The 24,509-nt window shown below is 45.0% G+C and overlaps 1 protein-coding gene across 15 annotated transcripts in view; it reads left to right on the plus strand.

Annotated features, from left to right (window-relative positions):
* Window positions 1-23,672, plus strand: part of LOC147433816 (uncharacterized) — a 147,986-nt gene extending 124,314 nt beyond the window's left edge. For 7 of the 15 annotated variants that reach the window (XR_015185303.1, XR_015185305.1, XR_015185304.1 and 4 more), the window contains 4 exons: window positions 20,994-21,709; window positions 22,540-22,614; window positions 22,756-22,900; window positions 23,149-23,670. Coding sequence is in view for 3 of the 15 variants with exons in the window: in XM_086490425.1 (XP_086346551.1) it covers window positions 20,994-21,709; window positions 22,540-22,595; window positions 22,818-22,900; window positions 23,149-23,210 (917 nt within the window). In the remaining 12 variants the exon portion in view is untranslated. Of the gene's footprint in view, window positions 1-20,993; window positions 21,710-22,539; window positions 22,615-22,755; window positions 22,901-23,148 lie in introns of all 15 variants that reach the window. The other 8 variants (XR_015185299.1, XR_015185306.1, XR_015185300.1 and 5 more) reach the window with 5 other exon arrangements.
* The last annotated feature ends 837 nt before the right edge of the window (window positions 23,673-24,509 follow it).

The following is a 24,509-nucleotide window of genomic DNA, read 5'->3' on the forward strand; positions in this document are numbered from 1 at the left end:
TATGCCTGTTTTCTTTAGTGTAGGACGCTTCTTCAAGAAGTCCTTCTTTGCCTCCATGGATGGGAAACGGATGATTAGAGCTCTCCCTTTTGAAGTCTCCCCATTGCCTTGTGTCTTCTTCCCCACCCTCCATGCCTTTGTATGAGTAGCGTGACTACCCATCATGCGGAGAAGTTCTTCAACTTCCCCTTCCACCTCATCTCGGTCTTTTAGATCGGTTACTCTTATATGCAAAGCTCTAGTTTTCCTTCGTTGTTCTTCTTCTAGAGTCATGTCGATGATTGTAGGAGTGTGGACAGATGTGGTTTCTTTCCCTTTGCCTTTCTTAGCGACTTCTATCCACTTCTCGGCCTCATCCGCCTTCTTTTGCGTCTTCGTGATCACATCCATCCACGAAGACGTCTTTACCATCTTTTGTTTCTTCTCCTCTTTGATCATCCGTACCTGCTCTTTGATGACCTTGATTTCCTCTACTACCGAAGGCTGGAATTCCCCCTCCTCTAGTCCACTGCTCGCTCTATCAGCAAGTTCTCGCTTGAGAGTTGAGACCTCTTCTTTAACTGTTTTGGAGTCCGCCTTAAGTGCTTGTAGCTCTGCGTGCAGGTCTTCTTTCTCTTTTTTCCACTGCGCGCCTTCGTTGAGAAACATTTGAAGAAGGTTGGCCTTTTCTTTCCACCATTCCTCCATATCTGCTTTCCAGTCTTTCATCTCCCTCTCCATTTGTGTAATCCGCTTGTTTGTAAGCACAAAGGTTGCCTTCGGATGGGGCTTACATACCGGCGAAGCAGTCATGACCTCCATCAAAAATACAAATGCACTTCTGCCAAGTCAACCCTCTATGTCCACATCACATATACAGCCCTGTCCCGCATAATGCATACATGTGTGTTCCCCATATCAATCGTACATTTTTTGAGATTTTCCTTTTCTGCAAATTTCTGTCAATGCTGAAATTTATGTAATTCTGAAATTCTGAAATTTCCCTGCAGGTCTGCAACTCCTGAAAAATGTAAATGTAAATTATGTATTTTCTAATTCTGCAGGTCTGAGTAAATTTTGCAGGTCCGAAAAATTTCAGGTGTGACTGCGCGGTATCTGCCCTATAATGCACCTGCAGGCTTTTGGGGGGGGGGGGGGGGGGGGGGGGGGGGCACTGTCCAGCCACGAGTAGGGGGTGCGGCGTATTGTCACAACAGGGGGGGGGGGAGGCGCAGTCCAGCTGACCACGCGTTGCTGTGAGAGAGTAAGCGCGTTGCTGTCCAGCTGAGAGAGAGCGCGTGGGGCTGAGTGGGCTGCGTGGGCAGCGCTCAACAGAGCAGTAGGTGGCGTGAGGGGCTGCAGCAGTCCACGCGCTAGAGAGAGAGAGAGAGAGAGAGAGAGAGAGAGAGAGAGAGAGAGAGAGAGAGAGAGATGGTGCCTCTGGTGTTGTTATGTTGTGGGGGCTGCTCGGAGAGAGAGAGAGAGAGAGAGAGAGAGAGAGAGAGAGAGAGAGAGAGAGAGAGAGAGAAATGAAATGAAATGATATATTAACGTCTACAAAAGGCCAAAATGACCTATGAGACCAAACTGATTACAATGGTGAGTCTAGTACCAACTCTGGGTACAAACAAAGAAAACTACAAACTAGAAACTGAGATAGGAGTGCCACCGACTCCTATGCGTGGCTGGTAAGCTGAGCAATGGTATAATGCCACAAAGGTACAAAGTGGGGATAAGTGTCACCATGATACAATATAGCAGTAACATGAAGCCTATCCTGATCGACACTCTGGGTGTTGCGCTAGAATCCTATGGATCCTCTGCCGCAATCTCTATCGGTGCTGCGTGGCTCCCCTCCTCAGTCGTGGTCGTCTCGATCTCCCCAAATCTATAGCTCGGTCAATGAGAGTACCACTGGTGTGTGTATGGGTGGGAGCCAAGCCCTGTGGGGGTGGTGACCCCTCTGCCTCTGTGGTGCTCGGATTGAAGAAATTTGAGATGCGTCTTTGGGACCGTCTCTGCCTATGTCCTCTCAATAGAGAGAGAGAGATGAAATGAAATGAAATGTTATGTTAACGTCTTCAAAAGGTCAAAGTGACCTATGAGACCAGAAAGTTACAATGTGGTGGATCTGATACAAAGTCAGAGTAACAAGATGACAAAAGACAAAATAAGATACTATGGAATCCTAAGCTGCTAGGTGTGAACTAAGCAGCTAGCTAGGATAGCTAGATGACAAGGGATCCAGCATCGGTCGCTGGCGGATCTCATCAATCTCCTCCATGGTCAATAGTCTGATCGGGCGTCATGCATGTTGGGCCAAAGTGATCAGAATCCTCTGATGCAACCTCCGTCGATGCTGTGTAGTCCTCCGCAGTCGTGGGCGTTTGGATCTCCCCAGCTTGGTTGCTCGGTCGATCGGTGTGCCTCTGGTGTGAGGTGACGAGCTCTGCTGTGGTAGTAGCTCCTCCGGGTGTCCAGTGGCAGCTCTAAAGGAGTCTGTGATCTGTCGCTAAGACTGGCTAGCCTCTCCTCTCATCAAGCTCTCTCTGTGTCGGCGCAGCTCAAGCAAAAACAGACCCAGGCATCGTTGATCCTCATACTGCATGACTTTGGAGAGTGGTCCAAACCCCTCTCTAAACAAGCAATGGAAGCGGCCTCGTATCTGATAGTAGACGGGGCAGTGGCATGTGTAGTGCAACTTTGTCTCAGGCTCGATGTCACACAGGGGGCATATCCTGGCCTCTGCTGGTACTCCACTATATCTCCCAGTCTCGATCTGCAGCAGCTGGTGTGAAGATGTGCGTATCTGGCCAATAGCACATCGTATCCCATGAGACAAGTGGGTGTCCTCTGTAGAAAGCCTCCGTAAGCTGGAGAAGATGCCCTCTATAGAAAGCCATCTTCGTGCCCAGCTCCTGTGCTGGCTGTATCCATGTCTAGCTGAGTCAGGTCCTGGCGGATGAGCCTGGTGATCTTGGATTGTGTAAGAGTCAGAGAGGGTTCATCCAGTGAGTACTGGAAGGGAGGCAATCTGTCTATGCTGAACCCATGCGCTTGAAAACATGATGTCATCTCCCCATACCAGCATGCGGTATCTCCCTGCATGGATAACTTTCGAGAGGACTCACGTGCAAGGCGGGCATATCTGTATCTGGGAAGTTCCCACATGTGGTGTATGAAGGAGATAGATCTGGTGAGCGCCTCAACCACTAGTGGGGGGGCAGCTAGCTCTGCCCGGACAATAGCACGTGGTACTGAAGCCTTAGCTCTAATGAGCCGCGAGATCATAGAGACCAGAGGCTTCTCCATGTCTTCCCATCCATCAGTGCGTCCTGTCCTCCCATGATGATCCAATGAAGGTCCCCAAATCTCAGCTCCATAAAGCAATGCAGAAGCCACCAAAGTGTCAAAGAGCCAGAGCTTCGTGTGAGGCTCGTGAAACTGAACTTGTGAACACATCCTTTCCAATCTACCCAATGCTGCATGGGCTCTGGTCAATCTAGTCTCTACTGCCCTCCTCAATGAAAATGCTGGCCCACTAAAAACCACTCCAAGGTAAGTGTAAGCATCTGGATACTCCACTGTCTCTTGGCCGTATGTGAATGCGGGCGCTGACCTCCTGATCCACTGTGGGGTGGTATTAAATACCATGACCTTGGTTTCACCAAGGTTGACAGACAAACCACTTTCCTGGGCAAACCTATGCAAAGCATCCAAGTGACGTTGCATCCCCTCCGGAGAGTCGGAGATCAACACAATATCATCAGCATATAACAATAGTGGAATCCATGTCCCTGCCAGCTGTGCACCTCTATCACCATCTCTCTCAATGTAGTCAGAAACCTCATCCACATACATACCAAATAGAGTAGGAGAGAGCGGGCAGCCCTGCTTCACCCCAATAGTGGAGTGAATTGGTGTGGATAGACCCTCTGCGGTGCGTACCTGCCCCACTACTGACCTGTATAATGCCATGACCCTCCAAATGAGCTTTGTGGGTACTCCCATCTGCTGTAATGTGCGCATCAATCTAGCTCTGGGTACTGTGTCAAATGCTTTGCGGAAATCCACAAAGCTACAATAGATCCATCTCCCATGTGATCTGCCCTCCTCAATGATGGCTCTGAGTGTCAAGATATGGTCAAGAGTAGAAAAAACCCTCCTGAACCCTGCCTGCCCGGCTGCACGTATCCCCTCCCTCTCTACCCATCTACTCAGCTGCTGCTCAAGAATAGATGCGTACAACTGTGCCAATGTGTGTCCAATCATGATAGTGCAATAATTCCCAGGCTCCATAGGGTCTCCCGACTTGAAGATAGGTACAATAGTAGATAGGCTCCAAGTATCAGGCAAGCCCTCACACATGGCACGGTTAAACATAACTGCTAGAAGCTCTTCTAGTAGATCTGTGGCATGCGTGAAATGCTCAACCACTAAGCCATCACGATCATATGCTCTCCCAGTCCTCATCCTATCAATGGCCTTCCTCAACATCTAAATAGTGAAAAAAGCACATGTGTGTCGGCATGGATTGGGGGGGGGTCGGGAAGGGGCGGCTGCTCAGAAACTATGTACAGATGATGCGTATTGGCCCCAAGCCTCTATAGAAGTGATGGCAGGGGGAGGAGTGCTCATGAAAGAGCCGTCGTGCCTCACGTGAGTCCTGAGTCAAGAATAGCTGGTATAGATCCTGCTCTAGGCGAGCCAAAAATGCCCTCTTCTTACGCCGCACCAGGCGTCGGAAGTCAATCTGTGAGTGATGTCCCCCAAAAGCACCTCTCTCTGAAGTCTAGCTCTAGTGTCCCGACACTCATCATCATACCAACTGTTCTAGGGCATGCTCCTTGAACGGCGTCTCTACTCAGGCTGGGTATGTGGGTAGATCCCATCTATGTGTATAGAGTCCGTCTCCCACGTGAAGGTGTAGCGAGTAGGGGCTACTGCTCGTGGCCTATGTGCTACACTAAACTGAAAAGAGATGGTCAACGACACAAGAGCATGATCCACTGCAACACCAACAGGTCTCTGGGTCCAACCATGAGATCTTGGATACTAAAGATGAGGCTCGGCTATGCCATGACATAATCCACTGTGCTGGCTCCATGTCTCTGTTGAAAGCATGTAAAACCCCCAGCAGTGGGAAATCTCTGTAGGCCATTCAAGATGGCCAATCCATGTGCAATCCCCATGTCTATCAAGTGTCGTCCATACTCAGTGTGTTCCCTATCCTGTGATAGTCTGGATAGGCCCGTCTCTGCAACATCCAGCTCTCTCAGCATCTCCTGTGAAGTATCATAAAATACTATCTGATGATGGGCAGTCCTAGCATTGAAATCCCCTAGAATGATGATGTCACCATCTCTAGAGAACTCCCATATGTCATCATCCAAAATAGAAAAGGGGGGTTGTCCTCTGGGTGGTGCATAAACTGACGTACTCAAGGGAAAGTAGCAAATAGCAATGTAAAGATATATGTCTGTCTCTGCTCTCAATCTCACCCACATGTACCTAGCTTGCTCATCCCTGCGGGCTATATGTATCAATAACTGCAACTCCTCCCTGAATAACACTGCCACTCCTCCTGAGCCCCGCCCTCTGTGCTCTGATCATGTCTCCTGTCTACAGGCTGTCTCCCATCTATATCCACTAATGTGAGGCATAGACTGCCCAGGGGCCTGATGTGTCTCAGAGAAAATGATATCTCTTCCCGTAAAACTATCCTCAAAAGCCCCCACATCAAGACGCATAGATCCATTACAATTCTAGGTGGCAACTTTGAGTTTGGTCCCATAGGTCTCGCACCGTCATGTGGAGCGCCGCTCTACAATCACCACCCGACCATCTCTATAGAAGGCCATCTTTCTTTTCTCCCTTGCCGCTTGAATCTCTGGCATCACCTCTCTGATATGCGCAAGATGTGTGAGAGTGAGGTCATCTGCAAGGAATATGACCGTTTTCTTTAGTGTAGGACACCTCTTCAAGAAGTCCTTTGCCTCCATGGATGGGAAACGGATGATTAAAGCTCTCTCTTTTGAAGTTTCCCCATTTCCTTGTGTCTTCTTCCCTACCCTCCATGCCTTTGTATGAGCAGCCTCACTACCCATGCGGAGAAGTTCTGTGACTTCCCCTTCCACATCATCTCGGTCTTTTAGACCGGTTACTCTTATTTGCAAAGCTATAGTTTTCCTTCGTTTCTCTTCTTCTAGAGTCATGTTGATGATTGTCGGAGTGGGGACAGATGTGGTTTCTTTCCCTTTCCATTTCTTAACGACTTCTATCCATTTCTTGGCCTCGTCTGCCTTCTTCTGTGTCTTCGTGATCACATCCATCCACGAAGACGTCTTTACCACATTCTGTTTCTCCTCCTCTTTGTTCATCCGTACCTGCTCCTTGATGACCTTGATTTCCTCTATCACCGAGGGGTAGAATTCCCCTTCCTCTAGTCCACTGCTTGCTCTATCAGCAAGTTCTCGCTTGAGGGCTGAGATCTCTTCTTTAAGTGCTTTTAAATCCACCTTAAGTGCTTGTAGCTCTGCGTGCAAGTCCTCTTTGTCCTTCCATTGCGTGCCTTCGTTGAGAAACATTTGAAGAAGGTTGGCCTTCTCTTTCCACCATCCCTCCGTATCTGCTTTCCATTCTTTCATCTCCCTTTCCATTTGTGTTATCCGCTTGTTTGTAATCACAAAGGTTGCCTTCGTATGGGGCTTACACACTGGCGAAGCGCACATGACCTCCATCAAAAACAGAATCTGCACTTCTGCAAGAGAGGCCAACCCACTATATCCACATTACGCATATATGCATGTCCCGCATAATGCATACATATGTTTTCCTCATATCAATCATACATTTTCTGATTTTCAAATTCTCCTTTTCTGCTAATTTCTGTCAATGTTGTTCTGTAATTCCCTACAGGTCTGCAACTCGTGAGAGTTCTGGGTCTGAGCTTTGAATTGCATTCAAAATCAGGCTGACGCAGGTGTAGGTGCTTGCGCTGCTGTGTTTGAGGGTTCGCGCACCAGGCTGGGACAAGTGCTGGTGCTTGCGCTGCTGTGTTTTAGGGTCGTGTAGGCTGGGGGCAGGCAGCAAAAGCAGTAGCGTGAAGGCAACAACAGCCCGTCAACAACAGCAGCAGTTCGTCAATAACAGTAGCAGCCCGTCAGCAATAGCAGGCCCCCCGTTAGTTGAATTTTATTGCCAAAAACCTTTGCACGTATGAAATTTGCTATCGTGCAGCTTTCACGTGTCACTTTGCTGCCGTGGCTCCCTGCGTGCTGCCCCCTGCTGCCCGAAACCCTAATGCACAGGCGACGCTGCCCTGTGGAATGTTGCACGCTGCCCCCTGCCTTGTAGAATGCTGCACGTTGAGAGAGAGAGAAATGAAATGAAATGAAATGAAATGTTATATTAACGTCTTCAAAAGGCCAAAATGACCTATGAGACCAATCAGTTACAAAATAGTGAATCTAATACCATGTCTGGGTACAAAAGAACTAGAAGTGGAACAAAATACTACTACTACTACTACAATCTAAAACTACGTGGGTGTAGCAGCTGATACAATAGGTACCCGGTAAACTGGATGTAACAGTGTGAGAAACAAAGATGGAAGAAATGGTGAGGATCCATCCTCATCTGCACTCTGGATGTCGAGAGAGTATGGCTCGAATCTTCTGTTGTAGTCTCCGTCGATGCTGTGTAGCTCCTCTCCTCAGTCGCGGTCGTCTGTATCTCTGTAGCTCCAATGCTCGGTCGATGAGAGTGCCAGTAGTGGTCGAATGAGTGTGGGACGAGCTCTGCAGTGGTGGCTGCTCCTCTGGCTGTCCCATATCTAGTGAAAAGAAATCTGTAATGTGTCTCTGGGACTGCCTCTCTCTAGCTCTCCCCAGTAAAGTGTCTCTATACCTGTGTAACTCAAGTAGATATAGTCCAAGACATCTCTGATCCTCATAACTCATGACCCTAGATAGAGGACCAAAACCCTCTCTGAATAAGCAGTGGAAACGCCCCCGTATCTCATAGAACACTGTGCAATGACATATGTAGTGCAACTCTGTCTCTGGCTCTCTCTGGCATAATCGGCATATCCTGCTGTCTGCTGGTATCCCTCTGAATCTACCGGTCTCAATCTCGAGCTGATGTGAGGATGTGCGTATCTGACCAATGGCACAACGCAAACCATGAGACATATGTGTGTCCATGTAGCTGGGTCGAATCACAAACCCATCTCCTGTGAGGTGGAGAAGATGCTCTCTATAGAAAGCCATCTTTGTGCTCAACTCCTGAGGCGGCTCTATCCATGTCCTCCTAGTGTCGAGCTGGATCAGGTCCTGACGAATGAGTCTAGTGATCTCCACCCGTGTAAGAGACAGCGAGGGTGCCTGAAGAGAATACTGGAAAGGGGGCAACCTGTCCATGGTGAAGCCATGCGTCTGAAACCATGAAGTCATCTGTGCACGTTGAGAGAGAGAGAGAGAGAGAGAGAGAGAGAGAGCGCAAGAGGTTGACCTGTGGTTTTAAGGAGGACAAAACCAAGTTAGGGCAACATGGTGTACGGTGAGGGGAAAAGTTTTAGGGGGATAGTTAGGGAGCAAGTGGTGGGGGAAGGGTTAGAGGGAAAGTAAAGGTGTTACGTTCTCAGACATTTGGATGGGTGCCTGCAATATGCCCCGCCAATGTGAACCGACCCTATGTGTGAACGTACCCTTAGTTGAAGGGAGGTTAAGAAAGGCAGTTAAGAAGTCCTATAAATAGGCGATTAGAAAGCCTATAAATAGGGTGGGCTGAGGTCTCATTTATGAGACATCTTGTGTGATCACCACTCCTGGACTCTAGGCCCTTGGCAACTCTACCCACACACCCGCTTGGTGTGGGCTTGGTGGTATGGGGTCACCAACCCTAGAGGCTAGCCCGTTAGCTATAGGTTCCCAGGCTTGGGGGTGAGATATTGGCTCCATGGCTAGGAGGTGAGTCTGATGTTCGCTCTCTACGCTCGTCTTTGTGTGAGTATGGCTTGTGTCATGTCATGCGTACAGGATGGATCTAGCGAGGGACTAACATTGGTATTTGAGCTCATGAGGCCGTGATGGCCTAGCCTGACAGGCTCTCTACCCTCTTGCATAGGATGGTATGGGATGCTACTAGCAAGAGAAGGGAGCAAGGGGGGCACATGCAAGCCGATGGTGAGAATCTATGGTAATTCTTTTTTTCCTTTTTATGATTTTCACATGCATCCTCGTGTGTGGAGGTTGATACTAGCGACAGTCACATGGTTGCTGGGTGTGTTTTTCAAGTTTTAGCTTCTCTCTCGGCTACCTTTCGTGTAATGGTGTCCTTGAGAGCTGCCACCCTAGGACATGGCAGTACCCTCCACGTGCACACCATGGTAAGAGGGATTTCACATTCTGGAGTATGTTTATTTTGCAGGCGATTCATGGAAAATAGGGGATGAGAAATAGATATCTTTCTGAATGCTTTGTGCTTTAATTGGGAAATTTCGTGGGAAGTTTCCCCTTGAGACGGCTAAGCACCAAGGGCAGTTAAGCTTCCCCACAGGAAGTTTTGTGGGAAGTTTTCCTTGAGGCGGCTAAGCACCAAGGGCAATTAAGCTTCCCCGCAAGAAGTTTCTCCTTAAGGCGGCTAGGCACCAAAGGTGGTTAAGCTTCTCCACAGGAAGTTTCTCCCTTGAGGCGACTCAGCATCAACGGCGGTTAAGCTTTCCCGCACGAAGTTTCCTGGGCAGCTTCCCTTGAGGAGGTTAAGCAACAAGGGTGGTTAAGCTTCCCCAAAGAAAGTTTCCTTGGCAAGATTCCTCGAGGCGATTAAGCATTCCATCTATAAGTAGGTCCCGGTGAGTGAGAGTGTGATCACTTTGTTCACCGCAAACTCTCACTTGCGCACAACTCTCTCTCTCTCTCCCCTTCCCACTCTTTCTCTATCACAAAGTGATGACGTGGCTACGGACAGCAGAAACCCTAATATCTGCCAGAAACCCTGATTTCTGGAAATCGCGGACGTGGAAGAAAAAAAAAATTGTGTTTTTTTTTAGCGACACAAATCTACTTGCTTTTTGCTACGCAAGGATTTGAAGATAGACAGAGAGTTGAATTGCTTTAATTTGCCCTCTCTTCAGATAGAGAGAGAGAATTTGCTTTTGCTTTTAAGCTTTTGGGGCTCTGCTTTTGGGCATCCCTTGTAACTTTTAAATTGGTGGTGAGGGGCTCACTTCTCAAAGCATCTGGACGCAGAGTTTGAGAGTGAAACCCGAGCCACTCTCTTGTACTTTAAACTGATTAATACAAAAAGAAATACCGAAAGGGGCGCCAGTCTTTGGGGCCAATATCTCTAGGCACGGAACTCCGCCGGGCCAATGCAAATCTGTCGTGATCTGCGAATTGTTTTGAAGTGGTTATTTGGTGCTGTCGCGATTGATTCTTGACTTGGAGTGTCCAAGTCTGTTACAGTGGTATCAAAGCCCGGCCGATTCCTCTTCTACGGGAAATCTGATCCCCAATTTTTTTTCCACGGCACCTATGGCTTCACGCAAGGATCAGTCGACTCCCTCTGCATCTGGAGATGCGGGCAAGGATCACAACGAAGATTCTGACAGAGAGTATGGCCCGCCTCGGCCTACTCAGGTGGAGCAAAGAGAGATGAAGCGTCGTCAATTGATCGGCGATGCAACAAAGATGATGCTCAGTTTTGCAAAGGATCCGAAATTGGCAAAATATATCAGCGAGACTTCTTTTCAGGAAGTGCATGAACAGTGGCAGAAAACCACTACACCACCATTGAAACCCGCTCTCAAGAAACTTTCTGATCACAAACAGTATTCAGAGAAGGAATTACAAGACGTGGTTGATGCACGGATTGCTTAGCTTTTTGACGCGCAAAAGAAAGCCAAAAAGCACGGCAAAAAGCAAAAGAAAAGCACCGACTTCCCGGGATATTTGGGTCGTCAATCGACATTTGACAAGGCAAAGAAACAGAAGAAGCGTGTTCGATTTGAAGGAGTACCCAGTTCTTCTTCTTCTTCTTCTGACAGTTCTTCTAGCTCTTCAAATTCGAGCGAAGAAGACAAAAAAGGTAAAAAAAGCGAAGCAAGAAACAAAGCTTCGGAAAGGGCAAGAAAAAGGCAAAGAAGACTAAATCTCACCCAGAGGCTGACAGTTCTACTACGGACTCGTCTACAGACAGCTCAGATTCTGATGATGGAAACTTCTATGCAAACAAGAAGAATTTTTACAAAGCCAACCAATATGACTTTCTCGAAGATAAAAGCAAGAAAGTCCGAGAGTTTAAGGAAGGTGGCCACTCGATCAAGTTTGATACTTTTTCAGGATACTCGGATGCTTCAAAGGCTTTGTCTTTTATACAGCAGTTTGACATTGCTTTTGCGGGAGGACGCTATTCAGAGCACTCCAAGATTCGGAGAGCTGCCTCTTACCTTAAGGGGAATGCTCGTACTTGGTGGTCCACGCTTCTTTTAAACAAGACTGCGCCAGTTAAATGGCTGAAATTTAAGAAGCTTTTTATTTCTTCTTGGTTGACGCAAGAATATGAACGAGATATACGAGCTGCTTGGAACCATCTTCGAATGACCAAGAAAGATACAATCAATGCTTATTGTGAAAGATTCTGGAGCTCTTTTCTACCCGCCTCTTCATTCAAGAAGATCTCGTTCAGAGAACAAATTGAGCGGTTCACCTTGGGTCTACCTACAGAGATTCGAGATCACTGCTTGGAACAGAAGTCATCTTCTATTCAGGAGTTGATGAGTCATGCGAAGCGGGGCTTTGCCATTCACTCTGGCAGTCTGACCTACCCCACAGATGAGGCCATGACACAACGAGCCGAACAGACTCCTGGGAATGAAAGTAGAACGAAAAAGAGCAACCCAAAGAAAAAGGATGCACGACCCAAGCTTACTCCTAAGGAGAGAGCTCGCTTCATCAGAGAGGGGAAGTGCTTTGGATGCGGGGAACAGGGACATCTCCGCGAAGTGCCCTAAAAAGGCACAAAAAGAACAGAATGATAAAGACAACAGGCCTGAGAGTTCGAGAGCAGCTAAGGAACGTGGCAGAAAAGGCAGATAGAAAAGCAGAAGTGGTACCACATGGCGTGGGACCTGCACCGAATCTAATGAATGAAAGTACAAACTTTGCCGCTTTTGGGGCAAAGTGAAGGATCAGGAAGCTCTTTTGAAGGAGCTCAAGGCCAACTTCTTTTCACTTGAATTGGCGGCTCGATTTGGAAATTACGCCCGACAGACTGACGCCACAGGCGGAGGTAGTTCGACTGGCACCCGGATGGGATGTTGCCATTACACTGAGCATTGGCAAATTTCGTTTGCAATGACAGGGGTGTTCAGGGCACGCGAGTGACGTTCTACTCAGGATCCCTTGGTACCACAAGAACTACGCCGTGGTTGACTACCGGGCCGAGAAAGCGACTTTGATAAATGAAGGGCTTAGAGATTGTACTTGATGAACTTCAGTTTCTTACTCATTCTTTTGGGAGAGAACTGAACGAGGGATAAAGGTTGAATATGTTTTGACTTGATCAAAAGAACGCCAAGATTTTTCTCCACACTCATGCCGATTGCTTTTCAGAGGGCCTAAAGATCAAACCATTGATCTGATACCTAGAAGCACGCCACCGAACCGGCCATCTTACCGTGTGAGCCGAGTACAGAATGAAAAGATTATTAACCCAATGAAAGACCTCTTGGAAAAGGGTCTTGTCCAGCATAGTAATCACCGTATTGCTCTCCACTGTTGTTGGATTTGAAGAAAGACGGATCTTGGAGAATGTGCATCGATTATAGCGCTCTCAACAAAATCACCATCAAGCACAGATTTCCGATTCCTAGGATCGATGATATACTCGACAGGTTACAGGGATCCTCGTGCTTTAGCAGGATTGACTAGAAGAGTGGATATCATCAGATCCGAATCGCGCCGGAAGACGTCTACAAGACAGCCTTTCGGACGACTTTTGGGTTATTTGAGTTTTTGGTGATGCCTTTTGGCTTAACCAATGCTCCTGCGACATTTAACCGGATCATGGACAGGATTTTTCAAGAGTACACGCTATTTGTTGGCACTTTCTTTGATGATATCATTGTTTTCTCCAAGAATGAAGCAGAACACAGAGATCATATGCTTTAGAGATACATTTTTTTTGGGACACTTTGTCTCAGCAACAAGAGTGCAAATGGATCCGGCCAAGATAGACACTATCCGTGATTGGCCCGATTTGAAGAATGTCCATGAAGTTGAAAGCTTCTTGGGACTGTGTTCGTACTACAGACGGTTCATTTGAAAGTTTGCAGAGGTTGCTTCCCCTTTGCATATCTTGATACAGAAAGGAGTCCCTTTCTCGTGGGGATCCACAGAGGTGACTGCCTTTCAGACATTGAAAGAGAAATTGACTACAGGACCAGATTTGACTTTGCCGGACTTGCAGAAGCCATTTGAAGTATTTTGTGATGCTTATGGTCGTAGTCTGGGTGCGGTCTTGATGCAAGAAGGCCATGTCATTGCTTATGAGAGCCGATTGTTCTCTAGGCCGGAGATGACAGCACAGATTTATGAGAAAGAGCTTTTGGTGGTTATCCATGCTCTTACTCAGTGGCGGCATTACCTACTCAGAGCGGATTTTACTGTCTTTACAGACCATCAGAGTTTGCGCTACTTCTTGCCATCAGACTATCAGAGTTTGTTACAACCTACCATTCAGACCATCAGACCATCAGAGTTTGTTACAACCTTTACCCATACCCATCCGTCCCTGGGAAAATATTGAAATGGATTTCATTTTTGGTCTCCGAGAACACAGAATGATCACGATGATTTTTTGATTACATGGCACGTCTGAGACGATTGTCTCCGACAAAGACCCCAGATTTATGAGTTTGTTTTGGAAGGCAATTTGGGAGAACATTGGCATGCGGTTGCAGTTCTCGTCATCGTTCCACTTGCAGACTGACGGGCAATCTGAGATTGCCAATTCAATGGTTTTAGATTTATTGAAGTCTTGTATCTCGTATCAGAAGACTCAATGGGAAAAGAACTTTCCTTTGGTCGAATTTGCCTACAATAACAAGATACGCTTCTTCGACGGGGAAGACGCCATTTGAGATTGTTGAAAGTGCTGCGAAGGTTCCATCCTTCCTGAGCACGAAAAGATTAGATATTTAAAGCGGATATATTCGCGAGATTTGGATACAGCTTTTGCCAAGGTTCGCGAGACTTTGCAGAAGTCTCAAGAACGACAGAAAAAGGCAGCGGATCACCATCGTCGCGGCTTGCAACGGAAGGAGGATGATTGGGTGCTCTTACGTTCTGAGAAGGCACGCCTACGAAAGAAAAAGGGAAAGGAGAGGCTTTTTCCAAAGCTTAGTATGCGATACTACGGACCTTTCCAGATCACTGAAAAGATAAATGAGATCTCCTTTCGATTGAAACTGCCAGATACTTGGAGGATTCACAATGCATTCCATGTGAGTCTCTTGAAACCTTTTAAAGGTGATGTGTCTGATGATGGGGAGCCTGATGAGCAGCCCGAAGTGGAAGAAAACGAGGAGATCCTTGTTCCTGAACAGATTTTGGCACATAAGGATACGAAGACTAAAGGTAAAGTCCGAAGGCGGTTCTTGGTTAAGTTCAAGAACTTTCCTACATTTGATGCGAATTGGATGGAGGAGGAGGACCTAGCAGATACTCCTCGGATCGTGAAACTTTACCTCGATGTTTTGGTTTAGCATAGTCTACTCCAAACGGAACCCAGAAATTCAGCTTGGCCGAAGATCTGGTGTAGTGGGATGCACAAGAGGGGAGTTACTCCGCTCCTTTGTCAACAGATGCCTTGATTTTGATACTAAAGTCAATGATGTCTCTTTGAGCTTCAAGGATACTGAGAGTTGACAGTATTCTGCTGGATGACTTTATGAAATGGAATTCCTGATAATGATACCGATTTGTTCTTGACTTCTTTTGAGTGCAAGAACTGATAGGCGAAATGACTGCAGCATTTTGGTCTGATTGATCTCGAATAGACATGGTTGCAATAGGGGTTAGTCAATCGGACATCAATGAGGTCCAGATTGGACCTAGATGTGATTGCTAGCTACATTGCCGATAAATCATGGTCTAAGATCCGAATGAATGTTGAATGTCATGTGATGTCCTGTGATGTCTAGTGATGTCGTGTGATGTGACTGTCGATTTTGTACATGTGCTAGATGTGTGTTCCTAGTACGTAGGTACTAACAGTCAGTGTCTGCCAAGACGGTTTATGGCTTTTGTCAGTTTTGCAGGCGTAATCGCAGTCGATTACAATGCTTTCAAGAGGGGGGTATGTCACAAAGTGATGATGTGGCTACGGACAGCAAAAACCCTAATTTCGGCGAGAAGCCCTAAAATTTCGGTCAAAAACCCTAATTTTCGGAAATCACGGAGGTGGAGGAAAAAAAAAAAAAATTGTGTTTTTTTTAGCGACGCAAATCTGCTTGCTTTTTGCCACGCAAGGATTTGGAGATAGAGAGAGAGTTGAATTGCTTTAATTTGCCCTCTCTTGAGATAGAGAGAGAATTTGCTTTTGCTTTTAAGCTTTTGGGGCTCTGCTTTTGGGCATCCCTTGTAACCTTTAAATTGGTGGTGAGGGCCTCACTTCTCAGAGTATCTGGACACAGAGTCTGAGAGTGAAACCCGAGCCACTCTCTTGTACTTTGAACTGATTAATACAAAAAGAAATACCGAAAGGGGCGCCAGTCTTTGGGGCCAATATCTCTAGGCACGGAACTCCGCCGGGCCAGTGCAAATCTATTGTGATCAGTGAATTGTTTTGAAGTGGTTATTTGGTGCTGTCGCGATTGATTCTTGAGTTGGAGTGTCCAAGTCTATTACATTCTCTTGTTTAATTTTATTTCTACAATCATTTTTCTTATTTACCTAAGTGTCTTGGGGCATTTTCCCCAAGGGAGCCTTTACTACATACTCCCATCTATCACTATTCACATGCCATGGCATCACACGATGCATCTCTACACGATTGGCGCCGCTAGCATGCATCAATCCATGGAGGAAATGCTAGTTTCTCTGCCCGACCACACACACGCACGGGCATCATCCAGCAAGCTCTACTTCTTCATCTCCCATCGCTTTCGATGCCTCTCTCATAGCCGTGCTCCAATGCTAGCTAGAGGACATGTAGCAGCAACTATTGGAGATTCACGCCATGCCGATCTAGTTTTTGCCTGCAAGCATGAGCACTTTGCCTCTTCAATTCCATCCTGATGCCTTCAAAGGGGAGCTGAAGGAGTGTGAAGAAACCGCCATTGACTCTTGGTTGGCGAAATGGATGGCCTACTTTGATTTGTATCATTTTACTGACACCCAGTGTATCAATCAGATATGAATCGTATTGCAGGGCAAGGCCTACACATGGTGGGCAGGATTACGCCCTCAGCCTTGGACGGATTTTTAGTCGTTCTTTCATGCTCGCTTCGTGCAAGTGGACAAGATCGAATGCTACAAGAAACTATTCAAGTCGGAGATGGGAAAGAAGGCTTTGGATGCTTACTCACAGGAATTCAAGGACCTCATCCACAAAATGAAGGCCTTGGAGGATCCAAAAGTAATAGTACAGATGCTTTATTTGTTTGGTTTGCCTCTAGTGGAGGACATCTACAAATTTGCGCAGAACTACGATAATACTTTGGCCGTGTTTGGGAGTGACCCGAGGGTGGGGGAGACCTCTAACCATGGCACTTGTTCGTCAAAGTTTAAGCGCTTCACTACATCAGCAGCTTCGAATCAATTAGCTGCACCTGCGCGGTAGAAATTCAAGGAGAGTGGAGAAGGCAAAGCTTCTCGCTACCAGGATCAAAAGAAGAATCAATGCTATGATTGCCATCAAAGCGGCCACTTCCACGCCGACAAGGATTGCCCAAAATGAAGAAAGAATCCAAGCACCTCCATAGCAACAAAGACTTTGGTGATTATAATCGATGAACTAGGTACTTTGTCCTTGTCTTGTTGTGATTCAGAGATTTTTCATGTTAATGCGCATAGATGCCCGGGTTGTCAAGTCGATAAGACCGCATTTGGCCCGCATGGTCCTCTCCATGTATCAGGGCAGATCAATGGCCAAACCGCAACGATTCTATTTGATAATGGCTCTACTCACAGTTTTATTTCCTCTCGTGGGATACAAGATCTTAAGCTCGAGAGTGTTTCCACAAGCCGACCCTACTCAATCCGATACGTGGAAAGTCGAGTTTTGGATCGATGGATTGAGGTCGTCCCACAATTCGACCTCTGCATTCAACACTATCATGACGTCTTCGACTTTCGCATTATGAGTTTACAGCATGTAGATGTTATTCTAGGGCATGCCGTGTTTCTAGAACAAGACAGTTTCTTTGTGGGTAGATTATGCATCTCATACTATAATTTTTGAGCTTGATGGTGTGTATCATGTGGTCGAGGGTTCTCCATCCTCCGGGACCACCGATTTTGATGTAAGTCTTATTTTAGTCAAAGAGTTTGATACATGGTGTCATGATCGTGCTATTGAAGTCTCAGTCTGTTTTGTCAAGGATTCCAACGTTGATTTTTCTTTTCATTGTCATTCAATAAGTTCAAATGTTGATGTGCTTTCGTCCGAGCATGATGTTCCTGTCTGATCATGATGCTATTATTAAAGGATATTTAGATTCCTTTTTAATAGAGTTTGCTGATGTATTTCCATCAAATGTACCAGATGGGCTTCCAGCGTCTTGTGGGTCCGACCTTGATCACAAAGTAGAGATTTTACCTAGTAGCCACCGCGTCTCTTGGCAGCCTTATAGGTTCAGCCCGAAAGAGGAAAACGAGATCACTAGGCAGCTACAAGGCTATCTTGCGAAAGGTTTTATGGAGCCTAGGAGCCTAATTTTACGAACTATCCGGCAGGTGAAATCTTTCCTAGGTTTCACCGGATTTTTCAGGAAATTCATCAAAGATTGTGCCAAGATTATTGAACCCTTTACACATTTGCCAAAGCAAAAAGTGTAGTGTTAGTTCATCTATCACGTGGGCCAATGAGCTCAATCAATGTTTTGAAACATTGAAGCAACTTGTTACATTTGCACCGATGTTGCAGATAGTGGATCCGAACAAACCCTTTGTGGTGGAAACGGATGCCAGTGATTATGCGATGGGTGCTATTTTGTATCAAGACGGCCGACCTATAGCATTTGAAAGTTGCAAGCTCATGGATACACAAACCCGTTTCTCTAAACAAGAGAAGGAACTGTTGGCAGTCATCCATGCATTGAAAATTTGGCATCATTATCTCTATGGTGCCCACTTCGTAGTATGGACTGACCACCATTCATTGAAATATCTCTATGATCAGCTTGATCTTCCCGGTCGCAAGGCGAGGTGGATCGAGCTCATGCAATGAGATACGCTACCACAAGGGCGCTAGCGACCAATGTGGTGCCCGAGGCCCTTAGTAGGAGGTGAATGTTCTTTGATTCACTAAAACCTCATGAAAGCTTTTGTTGAGAAGTATGTGCGAGAATATGCTCAGTGTCAGCTCAATAAATCTTAACATCAATGATGTGCTGGACTATTACATCCTCTGTAGATTCCTGATAAGAAATGGACTAGCATCTCTATGGATTTTGTAGTTGGATTGCCCTGGGCCAATCGTGGTCATGATGCCATCTCAATCGTTGTTGACCGACTCACGAAAATGGCACGTTTTATTCCTATTCGCACCACCATAGAGAGCCATGAGTTAGTTCAGTTCTTTATCGAGCACTTATATGAGTCGTATGGTTTGTCCGAGGAGATTGTTAGTGACCGTGATCGTAAGTTCTAGCAAACGGTTTTCCAAAAATTGGAGACCGGCTTGGCTATGTCGTCCTCGGATCATCCTATTGGGAATTGTGGGCTTCGTCCGATGATCGTGTGTATCTCCTCTATCCTAGTAGAATGCATAGGTGGCATAAAACCATGTGATAGGATATGGAAAAGGTGCCTAAAGGTGTGGGTATCCATGGGGGTCACCCAGGAAGAGATAATGCACTCCTAAAGTGCCGTGAAAGTCACCCACGAATTTACAACTTGCATGTGCTGATTTGGGACCTTTGTATGACGTATTGATGATGCTAGATGATATGCCTTGGCTAGCTCTATATAATGAGCCTTTTGTACACACTTGGAACACAATTAATCAATCTAGTATTGCGTCCATATTCTACACTAATTCATTGTGTAATCAGCATTATCATGAGTATGCAAACACCATGAATTCTTCTCTTTCTTATCCTCCCTAATCTTAACAATTGGTATTAGAGCCAATGGTCAAAGATTTCTAGGCATTTTTTCAACTTCCCCATGTGAAAATTGTTTGGCACTCTCTTTTTGCCAAAACAATCGCTAATCATACTTCTAATAATACTCTAATTAGCTATTGATCATCTCATTGAGGGCACGTCCATGGGCCACTACCCTCGTGAAACGATTGTGGCTAATTAATAGGTAGGATTAATCTTCGTTAATTATTATGTGTACATTTCTTGCATAATAAGTAGCTTTTCAGGTCTCTCCTATTGGCAAAATTATCAGTCACAATTTGTGTGCATAGCGTCTAAGAACATCATCGTTTCCTCTCTTATAGAGAGTTCCAACCAGTAAGGAATAGGGTTCGCATTCCTTGATTAATTTTCGAGCTATATCTTTTCGCAGCTCTTTGGGTGGAAAACCATTAACTAAGAAGTTAACAATCTTTTCACTCCATTCAACATTGTCTCAACAATGAACAAAGGAGTATCAGGCAATTCATCATCAACCCCCGTAGGAGCTTCGCCATTAGGGATACGAGATAAATGATCCGCCATGACATGTTTCCTCCCAGGCCTCATAACAACGGTGAAGTCAAAATCAAGAAGGATTAACAACCATCATGTAATTCGACCTGTGGAACACGGCTTGTTTACCAAATATAGCAATGCTTGATGATCAACATAAAACACAAACTTGGTAGCAAGAAGGTAATAGCGAAATTTCTTTACTGCGTAAATCATAGCTAAAAAGCTATCACAGCATCTTTCGGGGCTCAATTCGACCAAGGATTGCCATCTTAATTGCTCGATCAAAATCGGCATTTTTGGTTCTCCTTGTAGCACCAAAGTGTGTGTGTGCGCGCGTGCGCGCTTGCCGGCATTTGATGCAAAGAGTACCTCTGGGAGGGCAAGAGGTTCAAATCATTCAATTACCTTCAAAAACTTGGGAAAGGTATCTATATTAAGGCTTTTTTTTTAGTTTTGAAGGGACGACACCACCTAAGAGCCATTGCCCTAAGCCTACATTCACATAGTTTTTTGGCCATCAAAGACATATGCACACATAAGGGCAGAGCCAACCTTTGTCAAGAGAAAGTCGGCATAAGTGTTCGACAGAAGTTTTTTTTTAAAGAAATTAATTAAAAACTAAAAAATAGTTTTTGTGAAGAGTGACTTCACCGTCGCCGGTGAAGGGGTACTTCACATAATAGGAGCATCGAAGGAAATTTGTTTTCTCTCCCTCAAAATTAAATTCTACAATTTTATGCTCCTAAGCTCAACAAAAAGTTTTGAAAACCTTACCCATTGATATTAAGTGCTTGTGAGGAGTTCAGACACTGGCCTTGGTATTAAAATCCAAGTGCTAATACCGCTCCGTTGCACCATGAGGGATTGGGAGATTAAAAAGCTCACTTGCAGTGGATGAAAGTGGAGCAAGAGGGGAAAGTGGGCAACGTGGGGATTGTTTGGTAGGTGAGGGGGGCAAGCGGGCAAGTGCTGCAGTTTTTTTTGTACGCTTGAATTCACAAAGGAGGGAATAGTTTGGGGCACAAAGAAACAGTCTACCTAAACATGGATGTACTCAGTATCTGAAGCATTGATGGCTCTTTTTGTATAGGCTGACTTGAAACAAGGTTCCAAGTATCTCATAAATGTCAGGTTTACTTTTCAGATCAAGATCTGCATAAGTCAAAGAGTTTTGTTTCCAGTTTGAGTGCATGGCCTGTAGGCCAATGTGATTCTTCCTCTTCTGGATTGCGAAGCCATGTCCACTCAATTCAGCTGAAAGAATCGATGCGGCATGTCTATACTCAGGCTAAGGCAGCATTGCAACAAGGGGGCAGCATCAGTGCAGAGGGAGCCAATTGTTTGAGATTGGCATCAAATTTAGATAGTAAAGCAACAGGAGTTCATTGGGATTCTATCAGTGCAACGGATCAAGATGTGAGTGAAACTTTGGGTGACCAACACCACGGTGATTCACCGAAGGATTTTTCTGAAGAAATTACCAATCAAGAAGCATCCCCTGCTGCTGTCTTAGAAAAGGCAGCTAATTTGCTTGCAACATATAAAGAAATTGCTGGTGAGAGTTCGAGAACGTATCTTCGAACAGTTGAGGTTCCAGCACAAGAAGCTGGCCCGACAGCAGACTGGGAAACATCCTGCACTCTTTTGTCTGCGGCCAGACCATCATCATCAGTGGAAATTACCGAGCCCTTTGCACTAAATACAGAAAGCAATGCAGATGCTACTACAGGAGGGTCCAGTGAAGGGTCTCTTACTACAGTTACAAGTGGTAGTTCATTGGGAACCGTTGATGGCCTTCATATACAGATTCAAAGATTGCAAGCACGAATAAAGAGCCAGCTGCGAGATTCTCATTCTGAGGTATTTTCACTGAACATCATTTGTTTTCCTTATGTATGTGTATTGGGTGGGTAGATATTGTCTTTTCCTCATAGAATTGTAGGCAATCCATCGTGGTAAGAGCGGAAAGCATTGAAAATATCCAGGTGAAAGCCGGATTATCTGGCATGCTGGCCATCTGTTAGTTTTAAAAAGAGACTGCAGTATAATCAACATTTCTTGTTGTGTACAAGGTTTCAGTAGTGTTCATGCATGCATGCATTAATCTGGGTGGCCTGTTTCTCTGAGATGACGGAAGCCTCCAGCAAAGGTATTTGTTTAGTAGAGCCTGGAATCTAAAAGTGGCTGGCAAAATAAATTGCACTGGTGAAAACCAGGGGAGAGTTTATGCAAAAATTGCTTAAATCAGTGTTAAAAGCAAAGCTGCCTTGCCATATGATATAGCAATTTTGCCAAATGTGTCACTCTAAAGTTGAAGATTTCTTCCTTTATTGCAAGAATGAAGGAAAAAAACAGCCATCATACATATACAAAGAGACATGCAATGCAATTGGTTTGGAAAAGAGATGTCTAGTACGCATGCATGTGGAAAGTAGCCGATTTACTAAAATGCATAATTTTGATGAAAATCAACAAACTGCTGAAACGCAATCTCGAATGCAATAAATGAACCAAAATGCACTCACATGTACTTGCATACATGCCAAGTGCATACACTGAAATCAACTTAAGGCATAAATGCACTACAAATAGTCTGTGCACGCGCGCGCGCTTGCAATTTGTAAACGTAGCAAATTGATCGCTTGTAATTGCTGACTGAACTTTTAAGATGAGCCACTTTTGTTGTTTAGGAGAAATCCAAAGGAAGGTCACAGCAAAGAGGTAGTCCAAGAATAGGTCGAGGGCAGTCGCATGATAAAAAATAGGTATGCATTTGTAGATGGACTACTTTGAAGCCACAAGGAGCAACAACTTTCTACTGCATTTGCAGGCATTTAAAGATAAAAATTAACATTTTTCCCTACTTTGAAGTCAGAAGGGGCAATAATTTTTTACTGCATCTGCAGGCATTTAAAGATTGAAATTTTCAGCTATCTTTATTTTGGGGCACCTCAAGTCCTGGATTCAGACATCCTGATGCATGCTTTCTTTCTGACCCATGGTTTATGGTGCTGAATCTTATTCTGGGACAAGCTTATCGATTGATCGGAGGTCTCTTTTTGCATTTCGCTATGGATAATTGTGGAAGTGCTTTGAATTACCTCATAAACTCCAAATATGATGAAGCTAAAGAAACATCATCATCATAAAATGAAGCTGCAGTCTCGTATTTCTCCTTGTTTCCTCTTTCCTATAAACTTCATGTAGTAGTGGGATTTGCAGTAAGACAGCTTTTACTAAAGCTTGAACGTTTTTGCCTTAACACTCTCTGCCTCCCTTTCTCTTTGATTTTGTCGCAGGTATGAAGTTGCTGTTGGTGAGCAAAATGATCAATCTAGAACAGACAAGTCGCAGCTATTGAAAGGAAAGGCTGGATTTGGTAGAATCTAGTGTGTACATTAGTAAGTTTGAACAGAAGAAGCAACAGAGAGGTGTATGATGAGATGCAAGTCTCTTGTAATATAATTCCAATGTCTTAGAGGCATTTTCTGTATCATATACAACTCTTTAAGGCCTCAGTAAAGCATGGAACTCTTGAGAGCAATTGTTGATCGCTGGATAAAGCTCTGTCAATTAGTGCCACAAAGCAAGTTAATGATGGCAAATTTTTTTTCTTCCTATTTCTTATAATAGGGGCATTGACTAATCATGTCTTATGATTTTGTAGGCCAGTGAGAGTGTTGACATTTTTCATTTTTTTTCTCTTTCAATTAAGAGGGGCATTGAGTAGTGCGTCACACACACTCTTTCTCATCCTCTTATGTAGGCCATTGTGACTTTTCACCTTGTTTGTAATCAAGAAGGCCAGCTTATTCTGCATATTTGAAGTCTGGGAGACAATATTGTATCTGAGGCTTTAGGAGTGTGTTTTGCTCTCTGTTTTTCTTCTGAATGGAGAGGCTCTACCTTGTTCCCCTTTGTTTGCATAGATCCATCATAAGTTCAAGTATTAATATACATTGGATTCTACACTAGTGACCCTTCAAAGTTTGTAAAAATTACTCCCAACAAGCATTAATGCCTCAATGAACAAGGCCTCTTATGATGATCCTGTGAAAGGCCTTCCTTCATATTTTTTTATTGTAGTTTATGGCAGTTTCATGTTTTGCCAAATGATATCCAAATGAAGTATCCAGGAGGAGGAAGACGAAGAAAAAGAGAAGCTTTAACGTCATAGAAACAATCCCAAGCGATCTAAATGTCTTATCCAATGAGTCTTGAACTCAAGGCCTATTATCCAAGCAATACTACCAAGTATAGGGAGGAAGGCCACACCTTATCATTGCACGAGTCCCAACCTCTCTTTTAGATGGTCATTTTCACCACTCATGGTTTGATTGTACTAGGTTCACTTGCTTTGCAAAAAGTGGAAACTTTTTTGCCAACAGCTCTAATGAATCCTACTTGCCTATCCTTTTGAAAGATTACATTACAAGATAGTCATTTCCAATATTCTAACAAGATTGTCTTTTATACAATTAGTGTACATACAAGAAAGTTTGCTTGGGAAAATTATGCTAGGTAAAGTTTTCTTTTGCCACATCACAATTGTTATAAAGACTGACTTTTGAGTCTCTTATATAGATTTTAGGATCCCATGAGAACAAATAAAACTCAATTTTTTATTGATATAAGGAGTGCTTGTGACATAGGGGTGTGC

This window comes from Adiantum capillus-veneris, chromosome 19 (genome assembly GCF_014529385.1).
Source record: "Adiantum capillus-veneris isolate H3 chromosome 19, ASM1452938v2, whole genome shotgun sequence".
Classification (NCBI taxonomy): Eukaryota; Viridiplantae; Streptophyta; class Polypodiopsida; order Polypodiales; family Pteridaceae; genus Adiantum; species Adiantum capillus-veneris.